Source organism: Carettochelys insculpta, chromosome 4 (assembly GCF_033958435.1).
Source record: "Carettochelys insculpta isolate YL-2023 chromosome 4, ASM3395843v1, whole genome shotgun sequence".
NCBI classification, from domain to species: Eukaryota; Metazoa; Chordata; order Testudines; family Carettochelyidae; genus Carettochelys; species Carettochelys insculpta.
Genome location: NC_134140.1, coordinates 132,590,512 through 132,607,545, shown reverse-complemented (window position 1 = coordinate 132,607,545; position 17,034 = coordinate 132,590,512). Strand labels below are relative to the sequence as shown.

The 17,034-nt window shown below is 40.7% G+C and overlaps 1 protein-coding gene across 2 annotated transcripts in view; it reads right to left on the bottom strand.

The window, feature by feature from the left end:
- The window catches only part of CENPC (centromere protein C), a 56,289-nt gene that overhangs the window by 16,907 nt on the left and 22,348 nt on the right, over positions 1 to 17,034 (bottom strand). For both annotated transcript variants that reach the window (XM_074992065.1, XM_074992066.1), the window contains 7 exons: positions 16,352 to 16,420; positions 13,652 to 13,756; positions 11,457 to 11,543; positions 9,080 to 9,175; positions 8,584 to 8,738; positions 6,492 to 6,582; positions 5,198 to 5,270 (listed from right to left, as the gene is read on the bottom strand). In XM_074992065.1, coding sequence (XP_074848166.1) covers positions 5,198 to 5,270; positions 6,492 to 6,582; positions 8,584 to 8,738; positions 9,080 to 9,175; positions 11,457 to 11,543; positions 13,652 to 13,756; positions 16,352 to 16,420 — 676 coding nt within the window. The remainder of the gene's footprint in view (positions 1 to 5,197; positions 5,271 to 6,491; positions 6,583 to 8,583; positions 8,739 to 9,079; positions 9,176 to 11,456; positions 11,544 to 13,651; positions 13,757 to 16,351; positions 16,421 to 17,034) is intronic.

The window sequence follows — 17,034 nt, the reverse complement described above, 5'->3', positions numbered from 1 at the left end:
CTTACGTGCAGATATACTGATAAATTGTTATGTGCGGCTGTGAGCCACTAACAGAAACACGCTGCCAGCTGTGAGCACTCTGCTAATCAGCTGGGCAGCACCTGAATCTCTCCTGGGCAGCCACCCAAGTGCTCATTTTACAGGGAACACTAATCCTAAGGGTCACATTAAAAACCTTGATAGACCTGATGCAGCCCACAGGCCATAGCTTGCCCCCTCCCCACCGCCCCACAATCTTATTAAAAAAAAAAAAAAAAAAAAAAGGATGCTTCTGGAAGTAAACTGCAAAGCACAGCCAATCCTCAAATCCTGTAAAACCTCCCAATCAATCAAACCTGAAGGCTACTGCTTCCACAGAAATCACTCAGGAACAGCTTTACAACACCTTTCATAAGAATGAAATGTTTTGAAATAAACACACAGCTTGGCTAAAAGATGCATAAGAAGTGATAAATATGCTAAATTTCTCCAACTATCTGAAACTTGTAAACACTAAGGTTGTGGCCCCACTTGGTTCTTTTCAAAAGGATGGCACGTGTTTCAAAATGTGCGGGGTCCTTTCGAAAAAAGAACCCCCGTGTAGCTGCACACATTCGAAAGTGGCGCTTTCGAAGCACCACTGCCGGAAGCGTCCTAATGCTAATGAGACGCTGAATATTCAACGCCTCATTACTAATCTTCAAAATGGCCATTTGCATTGCCATTTCGAAGTTTTGGCCAAGTGTGGCCACAACCTAAGAGCTGATTAGTTAAGTGTAAATGAAGTTAAGGGAATATCTCTGCTTAATATCGAACACTTCAGGGGTGTAAAGGCTGAACGGAAGGTGGAACAAGCCCTTTGCTTGTCTCATCAGCAGGGTTGAAAGCTAGGACCTTTAGATCCACAACAAACTTAACAGAGCTAACAGAGGAGCTGGAAACTGTAGTAGGTTGTTGCTCTCTCTAGGCCATGTCTACACGTGCCCCAAACTTAGAAATGGCCACGCAAATGGCCATTTTGAAGTTTACTAATGAAGCGCTGAAATGCATACTCAGCGCTTCATTAGCATGCGGGCTGCCGCGGCGCTTCAAAATTGACACGCCTTGCCGCCATGCGGCGTGTCCAGACAGGGCTCCTTTTCGAAAGCACCCCGCCTACTTCGAAGTCAAGTCAAGGGGACTTCGAAGTAGGTGGGGTACTTTCGAAAAGGAGCCCCGTCTGGACGCGCCGCGCGGCAGCAAGGCGCATCAATTTCGAAGCGGCAGTCTGCATGCTAATGAAGCGCTGAATATGCATTTGTGTGTATTCAGATTCCTAATGTCTGATATGTGTCCACTTATTCTTCAGCAAAGTGACTGTCCAGGCTATCCAATATACAAAGCAGAGGGGGCATTGCTGGCATATATAACATAAGTGAAAATACAGGAATATGAGCCCCTGACTGTGTCAGTGATGTGGTTAGGTCCACTGATGGTATCTCCAGACCAGATATGTGGACAATGTTGGCAATGGGGTTTGTGGCAAGAAGACGTTCCAGGATTAGTATTTCTGTGGTGTGGCTGATAGTGAGACTCTTCCTGAGGTTAGGTGGTGGTTTGTAGGACAGCACGGGCCTCTCACCCAGAGCCTCCCGGACTGTAGCATCATGTTCCAGTATAGGTTGTAGGTTGCTGATAATGCGCTGGAGGGGTTTGCACTGAGGGCTGTAGATGACGACAAGCGGTATTCTGTTATTGATCCCCACACCTTTCCGTCCTGTTTAGCTGATTTGTCAGTTTTCATTTTTCCTCCCTGCCTCTCTCTCATATATTCACCATGCCAGTTCACTTTCAGCACTATTTTTACAAATCCTAAGAAGTGGGTCTGCCACACAAAAGCTCATGACTTAGTAAATTATTTTGTTAGGTCTTTAAAGTGCTACATGACAGCGTTTTGGTAAAATTATGAAAGTGACAGTCTTTATGAATTTTGCCAGAACAAAATAGCAGCCATGTAGCACTTCAAAGAATAACAATATCATTTATTAGGTAACAAGCTTTTGTGGGCAAGACCTACTTCTTCAGATCCTGTAGGAGAACTGAGAGAAGACTGAGGAACCAGCTACGTAAAAATTAAAAAAAGAGGGAGAGGAAAGAGAGAAAGAAAAAAATCTCTGGGAAGTGTTAATTAAGTGGGATGTCTTCCATCCATGGGAATATCTAAGGTGGGAAACTTTTCTTTGTAATGGGTAAGATAATTGAGATCTTTGCTGAGCCCCAACTTATAGGTATCGAACTTCTGAATGAATTACAATTCAGATGTCTCTTTGTAATCAGACTGTTAATTAAAATGAAAAACTGCATTCCAATGTACACAAAAGACATTCAGCATTCAACCAGGTTGTCATTAATTGGGGGGACTGGGTTACCAATGAGGGGAAGGTTTGTTAATTTCAATATGAGGTAATTTGTCAAGCAACATAGTCTCTGTCAAGGGAGATAACCAGGATCTCTTCTTCAAAAAAGGAAGAAAGATGAAAAATTGAATGGCTAAGAAAATATAGTTGTTAAAGAGACATAATATAGTTGTTACAGAGACATAATATAGTTGTTACAAAGAGACATTCAGAAATATAGACAGAGCTGACAACTTTTATGTCTCTGCTAACATCTTGTCCCCTGAGATACATTACAGTGCACTGACATCTAGATGGAGAGAGAATGGTCACTGCTATTACCAATGACACAAGGATAAAAAAGAGGCCTGAGATATTTAAAAAAAAAAAAACCTCATAATTGTCTGCAACCTCTACCAACTTTGACCATTTTTAAATCATTTATTAAAATATGAGCTAATAAGATTTAACACCTCTCCCTCTGTTACATAATCACAGCTTTATACTGCATTAACAAGAGATCGGAGTTAACTGGTACAAGAGAACCTGTGTGTGTCAATTTTCTGATGTTAGGATTTAAAGCCCAGCCTCAGTGCATACTAAGGTACAGGCTTCAGAAGCCACAGTTTATTTCTCAGTAATTTGTATAATTTCAGGACTACTCAATTTTATTTCTCAATTCTAAACTTGGGCATGGCAACTGAAGTCACTGGACGCTGTCTGTTGGGTGCCCATCAGGTTAGAAAATCAAGTTACTTAAGAGTTAAATTAAGGCTGTGTCTACACTCAAAGATAAATTCAAATTTAAGGCAGTTAGCTTGATATTACCACGACTGTCTTCTCTGTACATATCATTCGCTCAACTTAGGAAGCGCTAATATCGAGATTACAATACCACAGTTACCTGACGGCCATAGCATCAAGCTCAAATTCAAAAGTCCAATTAAAGATCACCGTGGAAGTATCTTAAAAATCGAATTTATTAGCCTCCAGAGGTATCCTGTATATAATCCACAATGTCCCTCACTGCTCCGCTCAGGCCACCACTCCCCAATTAATTAGGTACCAGGGAGACCGTGAATTACAAAGTGAGAGCAGCAAGCCTGTGGCTGTGGGCTCATGTTTGTATGAGAGCTTGAGAAATGTCTTTCTTTCTAAGCTATTAGCGCTGAGAGTGCATCCACCCATTACAAATATCCCCTGCAGGGAGTTTTTTGATTTTTATCCATACCTTCGGTTTGTTGGTGTTTTTCTGCACTGCCCGGCACCAGCCGCTGCACCATGTGGCAACCAGGCTGTTGTGGGGGGTCATGCTTACAGAAGACACCCAGAAACTTCTTCTCAGTGGTTTACATTTGTGCATGAACCTCCTTTCCTCCCCAACAGGAACCATGCAGTCTGGGTCCTTCCTGCGCTCAGCCACATCATGTGGGTAGCCCCCAACCCAATAAAAGGATGTTCCTGCCCTTTGGTGCTGACCATGCTGCCAGGCAGCACGTCAGATTGCACGCGTTTATGGCTCCAAGTGCAGGAAAGATATTTGGGGGCTTGCAACCACTGGGGGGGGTCTCCCCCAGTGGCTAAGATACTGGGGGACTTGCTGCCACCAAGGGAAAGTCTCCCCTGGCAGCTAAGATAGTCATGGGAACTACTTCAGCAACTTCAACATTCCAAGTGACTCTGCAATTGCAGACCACAGCACCTCCCCCACACCTCACCAAAAATATATTTTGGTTATAAAACCTTTTTGCAAACATCTGTCTTCATGCTTTGACTCCCTCAGAGAAACAGGGGGCAGGGGAGTGAGGTGTCTAATTGAGATTCCTGTTTGCATTATACGTTTAGTATATTATATTTCATGACCATCACCAATACCTGTGTAGTGAAAGGGAAAGTCAAAAATTCTTTTCTCCTCTTTTTCTAACCTCTTCCTTCCAACTTTGAGAATACAGTCTGGGCCCCTGTATTATTTTCAGGGACCGGATGCAATCACAGGAGGCGGGACACTCAGTGGATGGCCAGTTGAGAATTCAGCAACAGAAGACAGACATTTCTGTAAACTTTTTTTTGTGTCTGTGGGGATGCCCTGCTCTTCCTTCCTTTCAACGAGAAAAATGGAAGTTTGCGTAGCACAGGAGGAGAATGAGGAAAATGCGATGTGGGACGATATTGTCAAAGACCTGCGAGCATACCCAGAATGCTATGGGGATAGGGGAACTGTGAGATACGTTCCCACAATGCACTGCTGCAACAGTGGATGTTTGCCAATTTGAGCGTGGCAGCAATGAGTCGACTTTGTGAGGAACACGTGGGAGGTGAGGATGGTCAAATTCAACTTATTAATTCCAGAATTACAAAATCAATATCAATAAAGTCAAATTTCTCTCTTAATGTAGACATAGCCTAAGATACCTATTTTAACAACTGCATATGCTTCAAGTTTTTGGAACAGGAAAAATATTTATGTTTATAAAAATCAGTGTGTCTTCAGAGTAGTATATTTTTAACAAATCATTTTGGGATGATATTATACTCAACTTAAAAGTTACAGGTTTCAGAATACTTAACTGCTAATTAGAAATAAAAGTTACTTAAAACATTTTATGGACTGCTCAATCATAATCAACTTCCTTTTGACAAAAAGGGGATTCTTAATTCCATAGGCAGGCATCTTATTTTTGGTAGTGGAAAAGTTATTTTATTAAAATGTGTATTTAAGAAAGACAGAGATGGATATAAAAGGCTCTTTTATATTCAAGAGATATTGGATGACAGAAAACCAAACTACATATAAACTTGAACTGATTTTTAGTGGAAACCTTTATGTATAAAATTTTCCCCACCTTTCTCCTTTCAGCTGCGTGAAAAGAAGAATACTTTCCTCATCCAGGAGATTGCGTATGTTGTATCCATTTCCTAAAAAAGGGGAATAAAAAGTCATTATTGCATTATGAACAAATTGCTAGAGCAGCATTTTCAACACTTTGTCCTTGGGTATTTTGAACCTTTTGGCAGTTGGGTCAGGTCAGGTCAGCAATTTAAATGGGATTTAATCCATAATTCCAAACAAAAGATAATGGGCACGCCAAAGTCTGAACGTGAATTTAAAATGTATTAATAAAATACTAATATTTATTAATAAAACTGGTTCTTAATGTGGACTTCTGGCAATGACTTGAAGTCTTTTTTCTGCCACCAAAACCAATATTCTAAACTAATTTTCTTCACAGATTGGGATTAAGTAGGAGGCAGTCAGCCCCCCACCACCTCAGCAGGGGCCCTCTACCATGCCACAAGATCCACCAGTGCAGCAAAACCCTAGGATCATATAAGATTTAGTCATAGGTATTTATAGTACAAATCAGGGACAGGCCATGTTTACTGCCCATGACCTGTCTATGACTTTTACTGTAAATACCCATCATTTCATCTTAGTCTTAATTATATGATCTCCCATCAGCAGATGAACACAGGAAGCAATTTTTAGTATGTCAGTCCTCTAATAAAGGAACCCCAGCTTTGTTTGCAAAACCCTCTAGTGTAGATGAAGCCTTACAATCCACCCAGTGGGGTACAGTTATGTCAGCATAAATATGTTTTATAACAAGTATAGCCATCCCTGAACAAGAAGCTGAAATAACTACACAGGTTTGAATCACCCTTATGCTGGTACAACTGCTACCACAATCGGGCTTCCCTTCTTTAGTTTCAGTATGTATCATTATCCCTAACTGACCATTAAATTATACTAGTAAAACTTAACCAAAGATCCATGCTAAAATGAGCAAGCTGGTTTAGTTAACCAAAAAGGATCAAAGAACTAAATACTGTATGGCAGTACAGAAACTTTCAGAGGTTGGTGGTGATATTACCAGTCCTTCCTGTGCAATTGCAAACAGTCTGGCTTCACAACACACTTGAAGCATGAAGACAATCAACATAAACACACACAGTTTTGTGTTACTGCCTACACATGATGGACCAATAGATTCTCATTCACTCTTAATGAGGTTCTTCTTCCAAATTCAGCAACTGTTACTCTAACCTTTCTTCCACCCTCTTCATATTAGTTTCCACCACTTAAACTCTTCCTTCAGCTGGTACCTTTACAAGAAGTTGCTTTTAAAATGTCCTTACCTTCTGGAACATAGAAAAAGTCTCCTGTTGTCAAATAGTAAGATGTCTTATGAAGAGTAAAAATAATCTCACCACGGATAACGTGAAAAGCCTTTAGAAATTAAATCAAATATTCTATCATTAGTGAGATATATTTTCTTTGCAAAATGATAGGACTATCAAAGAAAAAAAACATTATTTATAACATTCCTCCCCTCCTGTCACTAAAATTGAGTATAAACACAAAAACATTCACAAAAAAAAAACCCTGTAAAACTCCTCTCACCACCCCACTGACCCCATTGCAAATTATGGCTGTGAAATTAAGCATTTAATAAAGAGAAGTACTTAAAACTAGCACATTTACCAGGTGTTGATTGGGTCCTTACATAATTAAATTTTGGGAGGTTTTTGGGAAACCGAAGGAAGGTGTTCATGCTTTATTTAAATTATGTATTTTTCAAAATATTTTTATTTGGAGATTTTTTTAAAAAAGAGACTGCTAACATTCTTCTGTGTGATTGCTTTATATTAATTTTTTAAAATGGAAATTCCATCAAATGTACTTTTTCTTCACCCCTATAAACTCTTATCATTTACTCCATTTTAACAAAAAGAGCTATAATCAACATGGTTTGCAGTAACAAATACAATAGTTTTAAAGCATACAATAGTTTTCAACAAAACACACAATAGTTTTCAAATCTCAAGCACTGAGTTACTGTGCCCAAACAGCACTTGTCCAAATTTTTCTGTTTTGTCTCTGCTGTAAGATTCATTGAGAAGCAATACTATCACAGGTTTAGCCTATATTTCTGGCTCACCTTGGTTCAGTCCAGGGTAAAAGTAACAAATTTGTCACAGGTACTGTCATATTGCAACACTTCCTGTGCCACTCATTTCCCTACACCTGTCCACTCTGGGCAGGAGGTTGGAAGGTGATACAAAAGTATCTGTGAGGAACAGCAGTGTGTGGAGGAGTGTTGGGGGCTCACGACAGGGGACTGGGAGTATGGGGGCTGAAGGAGTCAGGAATGGGAGGTGAGGAGGGGTTCATGACAGGTGGTTGGTGTGCAGGAGTCAGGGCTGGGGTGAAGAGCAGCTGAGTGTAAGGAGACTGGGGGGCATGGGGTGTGCAGGAGGGGCTCAAAGCAAAAGGACTGTCTGCACGTGCACACACATGCACAAGAGGTTTGTACAGGGACAGTAGGGGGCTAAAGTTCTCCCCTCCCTCCAGATTGATACCAGGCCTGTTTGCTCCTCCGCCTTCCATCCCTGTCAGGGACTGAGAGCAAAATGCACTGCACATTTGTCCCTCCCCAGTCAGAGTGAGGAATGCAGCAAACAGCACTTTCTCATCACTTCCTGGCAGTGATAAGGAGCAACAGATAGCAGTGGGCCTATATGAATCTGGGGTGGAGGGTTGTTTCAGCCCCTCCACTGCCTGGGGGTAGGAAGCTCAGAGCTGGAGCAGTCCCATATTTGGAAAGGGGAGAAGAGGCATTCCCCCAGCTACGCCCCCCCTTCACCTACCAGGTGATTCACTCTCTTATGTTTGGTTTTATGAGAAGCAAACCCATTCCAGGCACATACCATTTTCCTGGCATAACCAAACCCTTACGCTGCTTTAAATTTATGACAAGAGGCGGCTATATATAACACATGATGTTCCTGGTTCTTGCTGTTTAGGAAGAGTTCCTGAACAAGCACAAACTCTCTAAAACATATAGTAGAGGTAAACCTTTTTCCTATAACAAAGACTTATACATTGCTTTCTAAATGTCATGGAATTTATTAACAATATATGGTTATTTACTATAAAATGAAGAACACAGGAAAGCTACCCTGTGTGCCAGGTGGCTGAGTTACTTTTGTAAAGAAAAATTTAATTTAACAAATTCCCTTATTTCCAGTGCTTGAGTCTTCAATTTAAATGTTTTGTTAAGTTTTTTGTATGTATTTCATTAAGAAAATATGCAGTAAATGTTAGCAATACAGCATCAACTCCAAACAGTTAAGTTCCTCTAACAACACTAAATAGGTCTTTAAAGTATCAAAGTCTTTCCGTACATATTTTGCTTACAAGTATACATAAGGAAACAGATGTACTCACTATTTTATCTGTGTGAACAAACTGGTGCCCCTTTTCTTTAAGTGGTTTCAAGATCAATTTACCAGCAGCAAAACCAGATGTGTTCAGGTTTTTATATATTTCCACTGACTCATCATTAAAGAAACAAGAATGATTACTTCCAGTGTTAACACAATCTACAGAAAAACAAAATGGCCAGAAGCTGAGTGACAGTTACATGTACAAAACATTTTTGTCACCAGCACAGTACAGCCTCCAATTTCTTAATATTGAGTACTCAGCATAGGAGCATTGCAAGATTCTAAAGTACTAAGTTCAGCAGCAGACTGAACATTTCTAGAGTAGTGTGCTACTTCCCTATTCTCAGGCTCCCCTGACCTTCAGCACCTCAAGAGTTAATGTGAGCAGAGGAAGCCCTGGTCAGCATACTTTCCCATACAATCTCAAAGGAGGACCACATTCTGCAATCTCGTCACAGAATTTCTCATAACTCAGTCATGTCATTTCAGCAACTTACCTAGCAAAACCTCTTCATTAATTGTTGGATCCCATACAGCAGTTGGCTTAGAAGCATCTGCTAGGGAGATAGTCAGATGTTCAACACCACACCTCCCTGCGAAAGAAAAATGGGAAAAAACACTAATCACTGTGTTTTTAATCCAACCATAAATAATGCTTTGCCACTATAATTTCTCAAATATTTTAGCGTTCAAGTGTGCATTTATGAATTCAGATGGTTTCCCAGATTTTAAACATTCAACTAGTCAAATTACTATTTCCTTAATAAATGGGAATTACCTGTAATACTAAATTTTGAAGATATAATTTTTCAGTGAAGTCACTTATGCAAAACAGACAGACTCCCTTAGAATACTAGTGACTCCTTTCAAAAAATTAACAAATATAACCAAAACCATACACCTTCTCAATTAATGTGCTACTTTAAAAGCACTGAAGTCCCAGAAGCCACACAGAATTTTAAACCTTTTATGAAATAAAAAAGAGGCTTCCCCTAAAAAAACTTTGATGGAGTTGACTGAGTGAGTAGGAATTCTGAAAGATGAAACCCTCAAAGGAAAAATTACTTCCTGTGAAGGCTTTCCTTTAGTTTGTAAGATTACAGGATTTTCACGTGAAAACTAAAATCAGGGAAAATTTCTAAAATAAATCTCAGAGAAGGTAATGACCAAATAGCAGAAAGTGAGTGTAACTTCTTGTGAAGTACAGAAAATTTAGGACTCCTATAAACAAACACCTCCAGGGCAAGTGGAGGTAACCAAACCAAAAGACAGATATCCCAAATCTCATCTAAACTCAAAGGGGCAGGACAGTTTGGACACCCTGTAACTGGGGAGTAAGTCCTACAAGCCATCAGAATCTGGATTTTTTCATGATGTCAAATGCAACCTATATTGCTTCATACTATATGGCAAGTGTGTTTGCAGATCTTCAACACGGGGACAAATCTAAGGCTGGAAACAAACCACTCTGCCTCAGATAAAGTTTGACCCTCTCCAGACTGCAGAAACTCATCTTTTCAGTGATTTCATGAAATGTCAAAACTAGTGCCAAAAGGACATTTTAGTAAATTGGTCTTCAATGCAAATGCACAAGTGAAAGTCTTTTGAGTTTTTGTTTGGGGCATTTTGAATTAGTTAAGAGGCATCTTGCTAAAACTATTTTCTCCACACTACAAACCTTTTCCAAGTTATAATTACCTTTTTTTTTTTTTTTTAATAGACTCTCTGAAATATCAGGCTTCTGGACATGTACCCTTTACCAGATAGACTGACAAGAAGCCAGCTTCTTGACTGGGATAGAATGTGGTGCCCTGTTTCTAAGTGATCACTGGCAAAACAACTCAATCACAGGAAATGAAATCAGTCACTACCACCTGCAGTATGGATTAGAACTGTACTGGTCTCATCAGCACAACCAGATAATGTTTTTAAAGCATCTCATCCTCACTGAACACAAAATCATTATGCATCACATTAGTTGAAAAATATTAGTCAACAACATGCTGTCTAATACCATGTGTTTTCCCAGTATGCTTGAGACCTTTGTGCACTGCCTTTAGGTATATTAGTCTGCTTCTATTCACGAAATGGTTGATAGTTACAGTAGCTCACCTTCACATAAAACAAGTGCATGCATTAACTTATAATGCCTAACCAACAGGTTGCTCAAGAACAAAACTGCAGTCCACCTTCTCTGCCCACTGCTCTGACTTTCTCGCTAACCTCCAATTACCTAAAGTACCTCCTCCTTTCCCACCACGTGAAGTTATAGATGATCTTAAAAAAAAAAAAAAAAAAAAAGAAGCAGGCCTATACACCTTAAAGACTAACAATATTATTTATTAGATGGATGAGCTTTCATGGGAAAGATCAACTTCTTCAGATCTGGAGAATAAGAGAAAAATAATTACAAAAATTGAAAAAGAAAAAAGCCTGACAAATCAGGAAGATGGGGAAAGGAAGAGGGAGGAATACAAAAGCCTCTGTAAGGGTCTATCCAGTTAAGTGAGATGCATGCAATCACTGTGAATATCAAAGATACGGAAATTGTCCTTGTAATGCATAAGTAATTGAGATCTTTCTTGAGTCTATGGTGGTAGGTGTTAAACTTGAAAATATTTTTGTTTTGTGAAGATACAGACTAACACAGCTACCTCTCTGAAACTACAGGTGATCTGGTTAGCCATAACCAATGATTTAAAACCCATCTCCTTGTCCATGCTAATACGTTAGTTTTAATTCATATTAATTTCTTACAACAATGTCCCACACCAAAGTAGTTCTGAGGAGTGTGAAGAGCTAGTGTTGCATATAACCTGAACCACTGCTCCATACTACTACTGAAGTAAAAATAAGTTTCAAGGAAGCTTATACCTTTTTTCGGCATGTGTTTTCTCCTTTTTCTAGGCTTCTTACATGAATTCCTTTCTGGAGAAACTATTCCGCCTACCACAAACCCTCCTGAAGTAGAAGAAAAGAAACACATTACTGCATAGTTATTTTTATGAATTTTTTTTTTTTTTTTTTTTAATATAAACAGGGTGGTTCAGAATGTACTTTGGACACTTCTTGGGTTAATTTTTTTCTTCCACCACCTTTTGTGACATGACCCAGAGGCATTTGGGCATGCATTCCAAAAACTCAGATGCTCTCTCAGGGCTATATCCAGAAATCCCCAATATGGGTCTACAGATGTGCGGAGAATCAAAAATGTTTGGACTACAGCTGGGGACTAGCCCCCACTCTTCAGACACCTGCCTAGTTTTGTTCTGCCTCAGTGGAATTCAGCACCTCCTGCAAGAAAGAATTAAAAATGCAACAGAGGCAATCTCCTTCCTGGAATTTTCACAGTGACCAACGACCCAGCCCCTTGCCTGTCCAGGTAACGGGGCATAGGGGATGGTGAAGTAAGGTTCAAAGAGAAGTCCAATCCTGTATTCCTCCTGCTTTAAGCCCTAAGAATGTGGTGCACTGTTGGAAAACTCAACTGCCCACCCTGTTTCCCAGTTGGGAAAGTGTTAGTGGTGGGACGGACTCAGACACCCATAAGGAACACATTGGTAGATAAACTGCATAGGTAGCACATGTTATGGCTTTTTTCAGCACAACAGCAGCAAACTGAGAAGGTCTTATACCAAAGCACAGGTTGAACCTCTCTAGTTTGGCATTCACCTGTCCGGCAACATTCTTAATCCAGCATGATTTTAATTAGCCAGATGATCATTACACCATAGGTGCGGCCCTGCTGCTTTCCTGTGTTCACAAAGCTCTGCCTTACCTTGGGTGCTGGAAGACCTTTGGCTATATCCCAGAGTTCCTGGCAGCTGCCTGGTCAAGTATGCTTACCCTTCCTGCTCTGGCTCCTCTTCACTTCTGCATGGAGCTTGCCCAGACTAGGGAGCAAAGCTGACAGCTGAGAGGCAAATCCCAGATGCTTGGAGTTATCCCTCCCACCTCTATGCTGATCTTGGGGGATTGGCAGGGCTCCCTTCTTTCAGAACAGCCATTTGATTCCTGATCCACTCTGGACTTTGCCCCTGGCTCTTCCTGCTCTCTTCCTTGGGGCTGAATGGGAAGGGCACCAAACTGCATGCACTGGCAGAGTCAAAACTTTGCCTTAGCCTCCTTGGATACTCCTTATCTGTGTCCCCTGCAGTGTGGGTTGGGCAGAGAGAAGAGATCCTGCGGGGAGGGAGGGTGCAGGAGCACACTGCATCCCAAGCCCTGGTGATACACTTCACTACTTAGCAATCAGGCCCAGATACGTGTGCATTCTTCCCCTGAAACCTACATTTTACATCCAACTTCAGAGGAGACAAAAATAAATAAAGAGCCAACCAACCAAAACCACCTTTACTGAATGTCCCATGTTAACAAAATAAGAATCTCAAAATTTAATTTCAATAGTTTGACAGTCCTGCAGACTGATGTCCCGGTTATCCTTTGAACAAGGGCATATTGGCATTTTCCAGCCTACAAGACTCATCCCAGAGATGGAGGGCTCAGTCCCCAGGTTAGATGGTACAGGTTTAACTTTAGCCTGACAACCTCCGAACTTGTCAGGTGTCAAGTGAGGGAATTTGCCAGACCACTGGAAGTCAATGTTATCTAACATCAACACTGGCACTGCTTACTGGGCTCACAGAAAACATTTGGGGTAAGCTACAGATAAATAACAGCACAGAACACTGACAGCCAGGACTGGTGGCTGTAAACAAACTTTATGCTACCATGCGAAACCTGGCCACACCCACAGTAAAGGCTCATCTGGCTAACTAAAATCATGCCAGATTATGGATGTTTCTGGGCAAGAGAGTTCCGGATTAGAGAAGTTCAACCAATATATACTGTAAGGACAGCAATACTTAATGGGCCTGGGGAGCAAATGAAAGAGAAACTGAGGGTAAACATGTCAAAGTTGGAAGCTGCAGAAGATTGTCACTAATTACTCTTGAGTTCTATTATGAAAGTGTGGTTTAATAAATGACTCCAAAAGCTTAATTAGAAAACAGTAAGTCCTGCACCGATTTAAAATTAAAGAAAAGCAGATATATATTTAGAAACAATACCTGAAGGTCTTGTCAGATAGTTCACGCGCTCCCCTCGCCAATATTCCAAAGGTTTTAGTCGTATTCTTCTTGTCCGACGAACATTGGGCGTGTTGGATGGCATTACTAATGAACAGATGTAAAGAAAACACAATTCATCTTGGTTATAATAAACCCAGAAGCTATCATCAGATGTCCAGTACACTTATTAATTCCACCCTTCTGTGGAAGGCCATAAAACAAGATGCCTATCCCCACAGCACAAGACCTCTGACAAATTTTGGAGGGCTTTGCTTTAAATTGTGTGTATTACACTCTGGTGACTGTAGCATAATCTGAAGTTGCACTGGCAGGAAAGAGTTTCTTTACAAAACATGCACTCTTGCAAAATTATTGCAGACTGGTTAGCTTTCAAACCAGGCCCTGCTTTTCGCTGTTCAAAATGGAGGTCTACTGGCAAGCACACCCAGGTTGGCACCATTTGAGCAGTGTTCAACAACTGCTTTCACCTCAGGTAACCTGAGATTACCACAGTAATTAACATGTGGTCATTAGTCAAGTTTTTACCAATTAATAGTTTATAAACACAATAATGGTTCCAAAGAAGTAGCGCTATTTATTAGGCTAAAACTGAATATTCATGATACCTTAACACTGCAAACAGTAAGAGTAGTAAAGAGGCTATAATCATGAATATATTAGAAGCAAAAGACGACACATGGCAGAATAGACCAATGAGGAAAGAAAGACCATAGAAAATTCAACAATGGCTAAAACGTGACATGCCCTTTTTGAACAAAAAGAACAACAATGACCAGATGACCAACATAGTGAGCATCAGTGTCCCTTCTAATTTTTTTCCATTTCTGGGTAGAATAAATTTTGTTATGTGCACCACCAAGAAAACCAAATGCTGCCACCTGTGGGCATTCTACTAATCAGCTGGACACCTGAACCTCTCCTCGGTGGCCGCCCAAAGCACTCAGCCTACAGGAAATATTAGTGAATATCAGTATACGTGGGATAGGACTGGAGCTTAAATACAGAAAGAACAAGACTTTAGACATGTGAGAGTCTTCAAGTTACTAGCATCTGACAAAAAACATCCTAGACTACTAAGGAACTAGCCAAAGAGATCTCTGAGCCATTAGCAATTATCTCTGAAAACTCATAGCAAAGATCCTACATAATTAGAAAAGGACAAATATAGTCCCTATCGACAAAAAGGGGAATAAGGATAACAAGGCTGGGTCTACACTAGAGAGTTCTGTCAACAGAAGGTGCCTCCTGTCAGCATAACTTGGGGAGCATCTACATGCACAAAGCATTCTGTCAGCAAATAGATTCTCAGCAGAACTCTGCATTTGCCTTGACAGTATTATCCCTCAAAAATTTGATGCACAACAATCTATCGACAGAGTACTGTTGACAGAAGTACAGTGTAGACATATCTGTCGACTGAGAGGGCTTCCGGTTGCTGGGCAGCCCTCTTTGCAAAGCTGCCATTCTGCTTTCCAGCACCAGAGGGCAGTGCAGTCTGGCAGTTGTGTACACGTGTATTCTGTTGACAGAGGTTCTGTTGAGATTTCCCTGTCGACAGTAATTTCTGTGGACAAATGCTTCTAATGTAGAGACATAGCCTAAGGGAATTATAGACCAGACAGTTTGGCTATATCTACACAGGAAGCATCTGTCAACAGAAGTTACTGTTGACAGGGTAATCTCAACATTATCTCTGTCAACAGATCTATGCACAACGTGCTTTGTCGACAGGGAACTGACAGATTGCACTGCCCTCTGGTGCCAGAAAGTGGAATTGCAGTTCTGCAAAGAGGACTTCCCAGCAACCAGACTGCCAACAAAACCCAGACCCCTTCTGTCAACAAAACTCTGTAGTGTAAACCCAGCCTTTGATTTTGGTACCCAGGAAGACAATGGAACAAATAAATGGCTTTGTAAGCACCTAGAAGAAAATAAGGTAATAAGTAATTGTAACATGGACTAATATAAATGTTGGACTAGACAAAAGAAGGAACAAGTGCTCTTGCTGCACCCAAAAGCGCCTCAGAGTCAGAGCACATAAGACACGAGTGAAAATGAAAACAGAAGATTAAATGGAAAAGGTTTAATTTAAACAGAAGAGGGTGAGATCTTCAAAATACAAAGAGAAGTTAGAAAACACAATTTGTAATATTTATAACAGAAAGTGCCAAATATTAAATACCAAAATCCACATGTTAAAAATTAACCCAGAATTTTAAATAATTATATAAAAGTGAAAGGTGTAAAATAAAAGAAAAAGTGATAATTAATCATCATTAACAGACATGGTGAGGCAAAAAAGAAAGCCACAAAAAGAAAATTCAGAATTAACCAGAGTTTAAATTCATTTTTAAAATTAGACAAAGGTTAGGTCAATTTTTAAAAGACCGAACAAATAAGTCTTCTCTATCACCATCCGGACCACTTATGCTTGTGTTACATTCCCTTCTCTCACCGTTAGCATGTTTCACCTTAACTGCAGGCTGTTGCTGTCTGCACATTCCTTTGGTTGAACAATGGGATGATAATCTGATAGGGAGTACCATAATATAAAAGGTAAAAGTAGCATGCTTGTTTTCCTCCTGGAGTTTTACCACTTTATCACTCATATCATCTTATGGCAAAATTGAAAACCTAGTTTAATATCATACACAAAACAATTTTAAAAAATAACCTTACCTATCCTATGTTTTTGTGGCGTGTTTGACCAAAATTCACTTAAATCTACAGTCTTGGAGGTTGATGCATCTGAAAAATGCAATATATAAAGCATAACAGGTATGACTATGATCATATGCTACTCTCCCCTCAGGACTCTGGCCTCATTACACTTATACATAATTCTAAACCAGTGGTTCTCAAAGTGCAGTCCACAGACCATTGCATGGGCTAGGAAATGAGGGCTTCCACACCCCCACAAGAGGGGAGCTCATGCTGGGAGGCCCAGCTCCACCCCCTCTGCAAGGCTGAAGCACCAACACCAGTTCCATGCTCCCACTCCCCTTAGCAGGGGGAACAGCAGTGCAAGACACCAATCCCAGGAGGTTTTCCCTGCTGCTTCCATTGGCTGGCCAATGACAGCAATGGGAGGCACTGCCTGCCAGTATTAGGGAGGGCAGAGCCAGGCAAGTGTCTCCTGTCACCCTTCCACCCAGACCCAGCACCCCCACTGTCCTCTTACACCCTCCCTCCTGCCCAAACCCCCTAGCCTGTTACTGCACCTTCTCTGCTATCCAGAGCTTGCACCCTGCTACACAGTGAACCTGAGACACTAGGGAAGCTCACAATATCTACTAGACTTAGGACCCAGAACACTTAATCTAGTCTGTAGGAAGCCCTAAACCTTGGTCCTCACTCCTGCT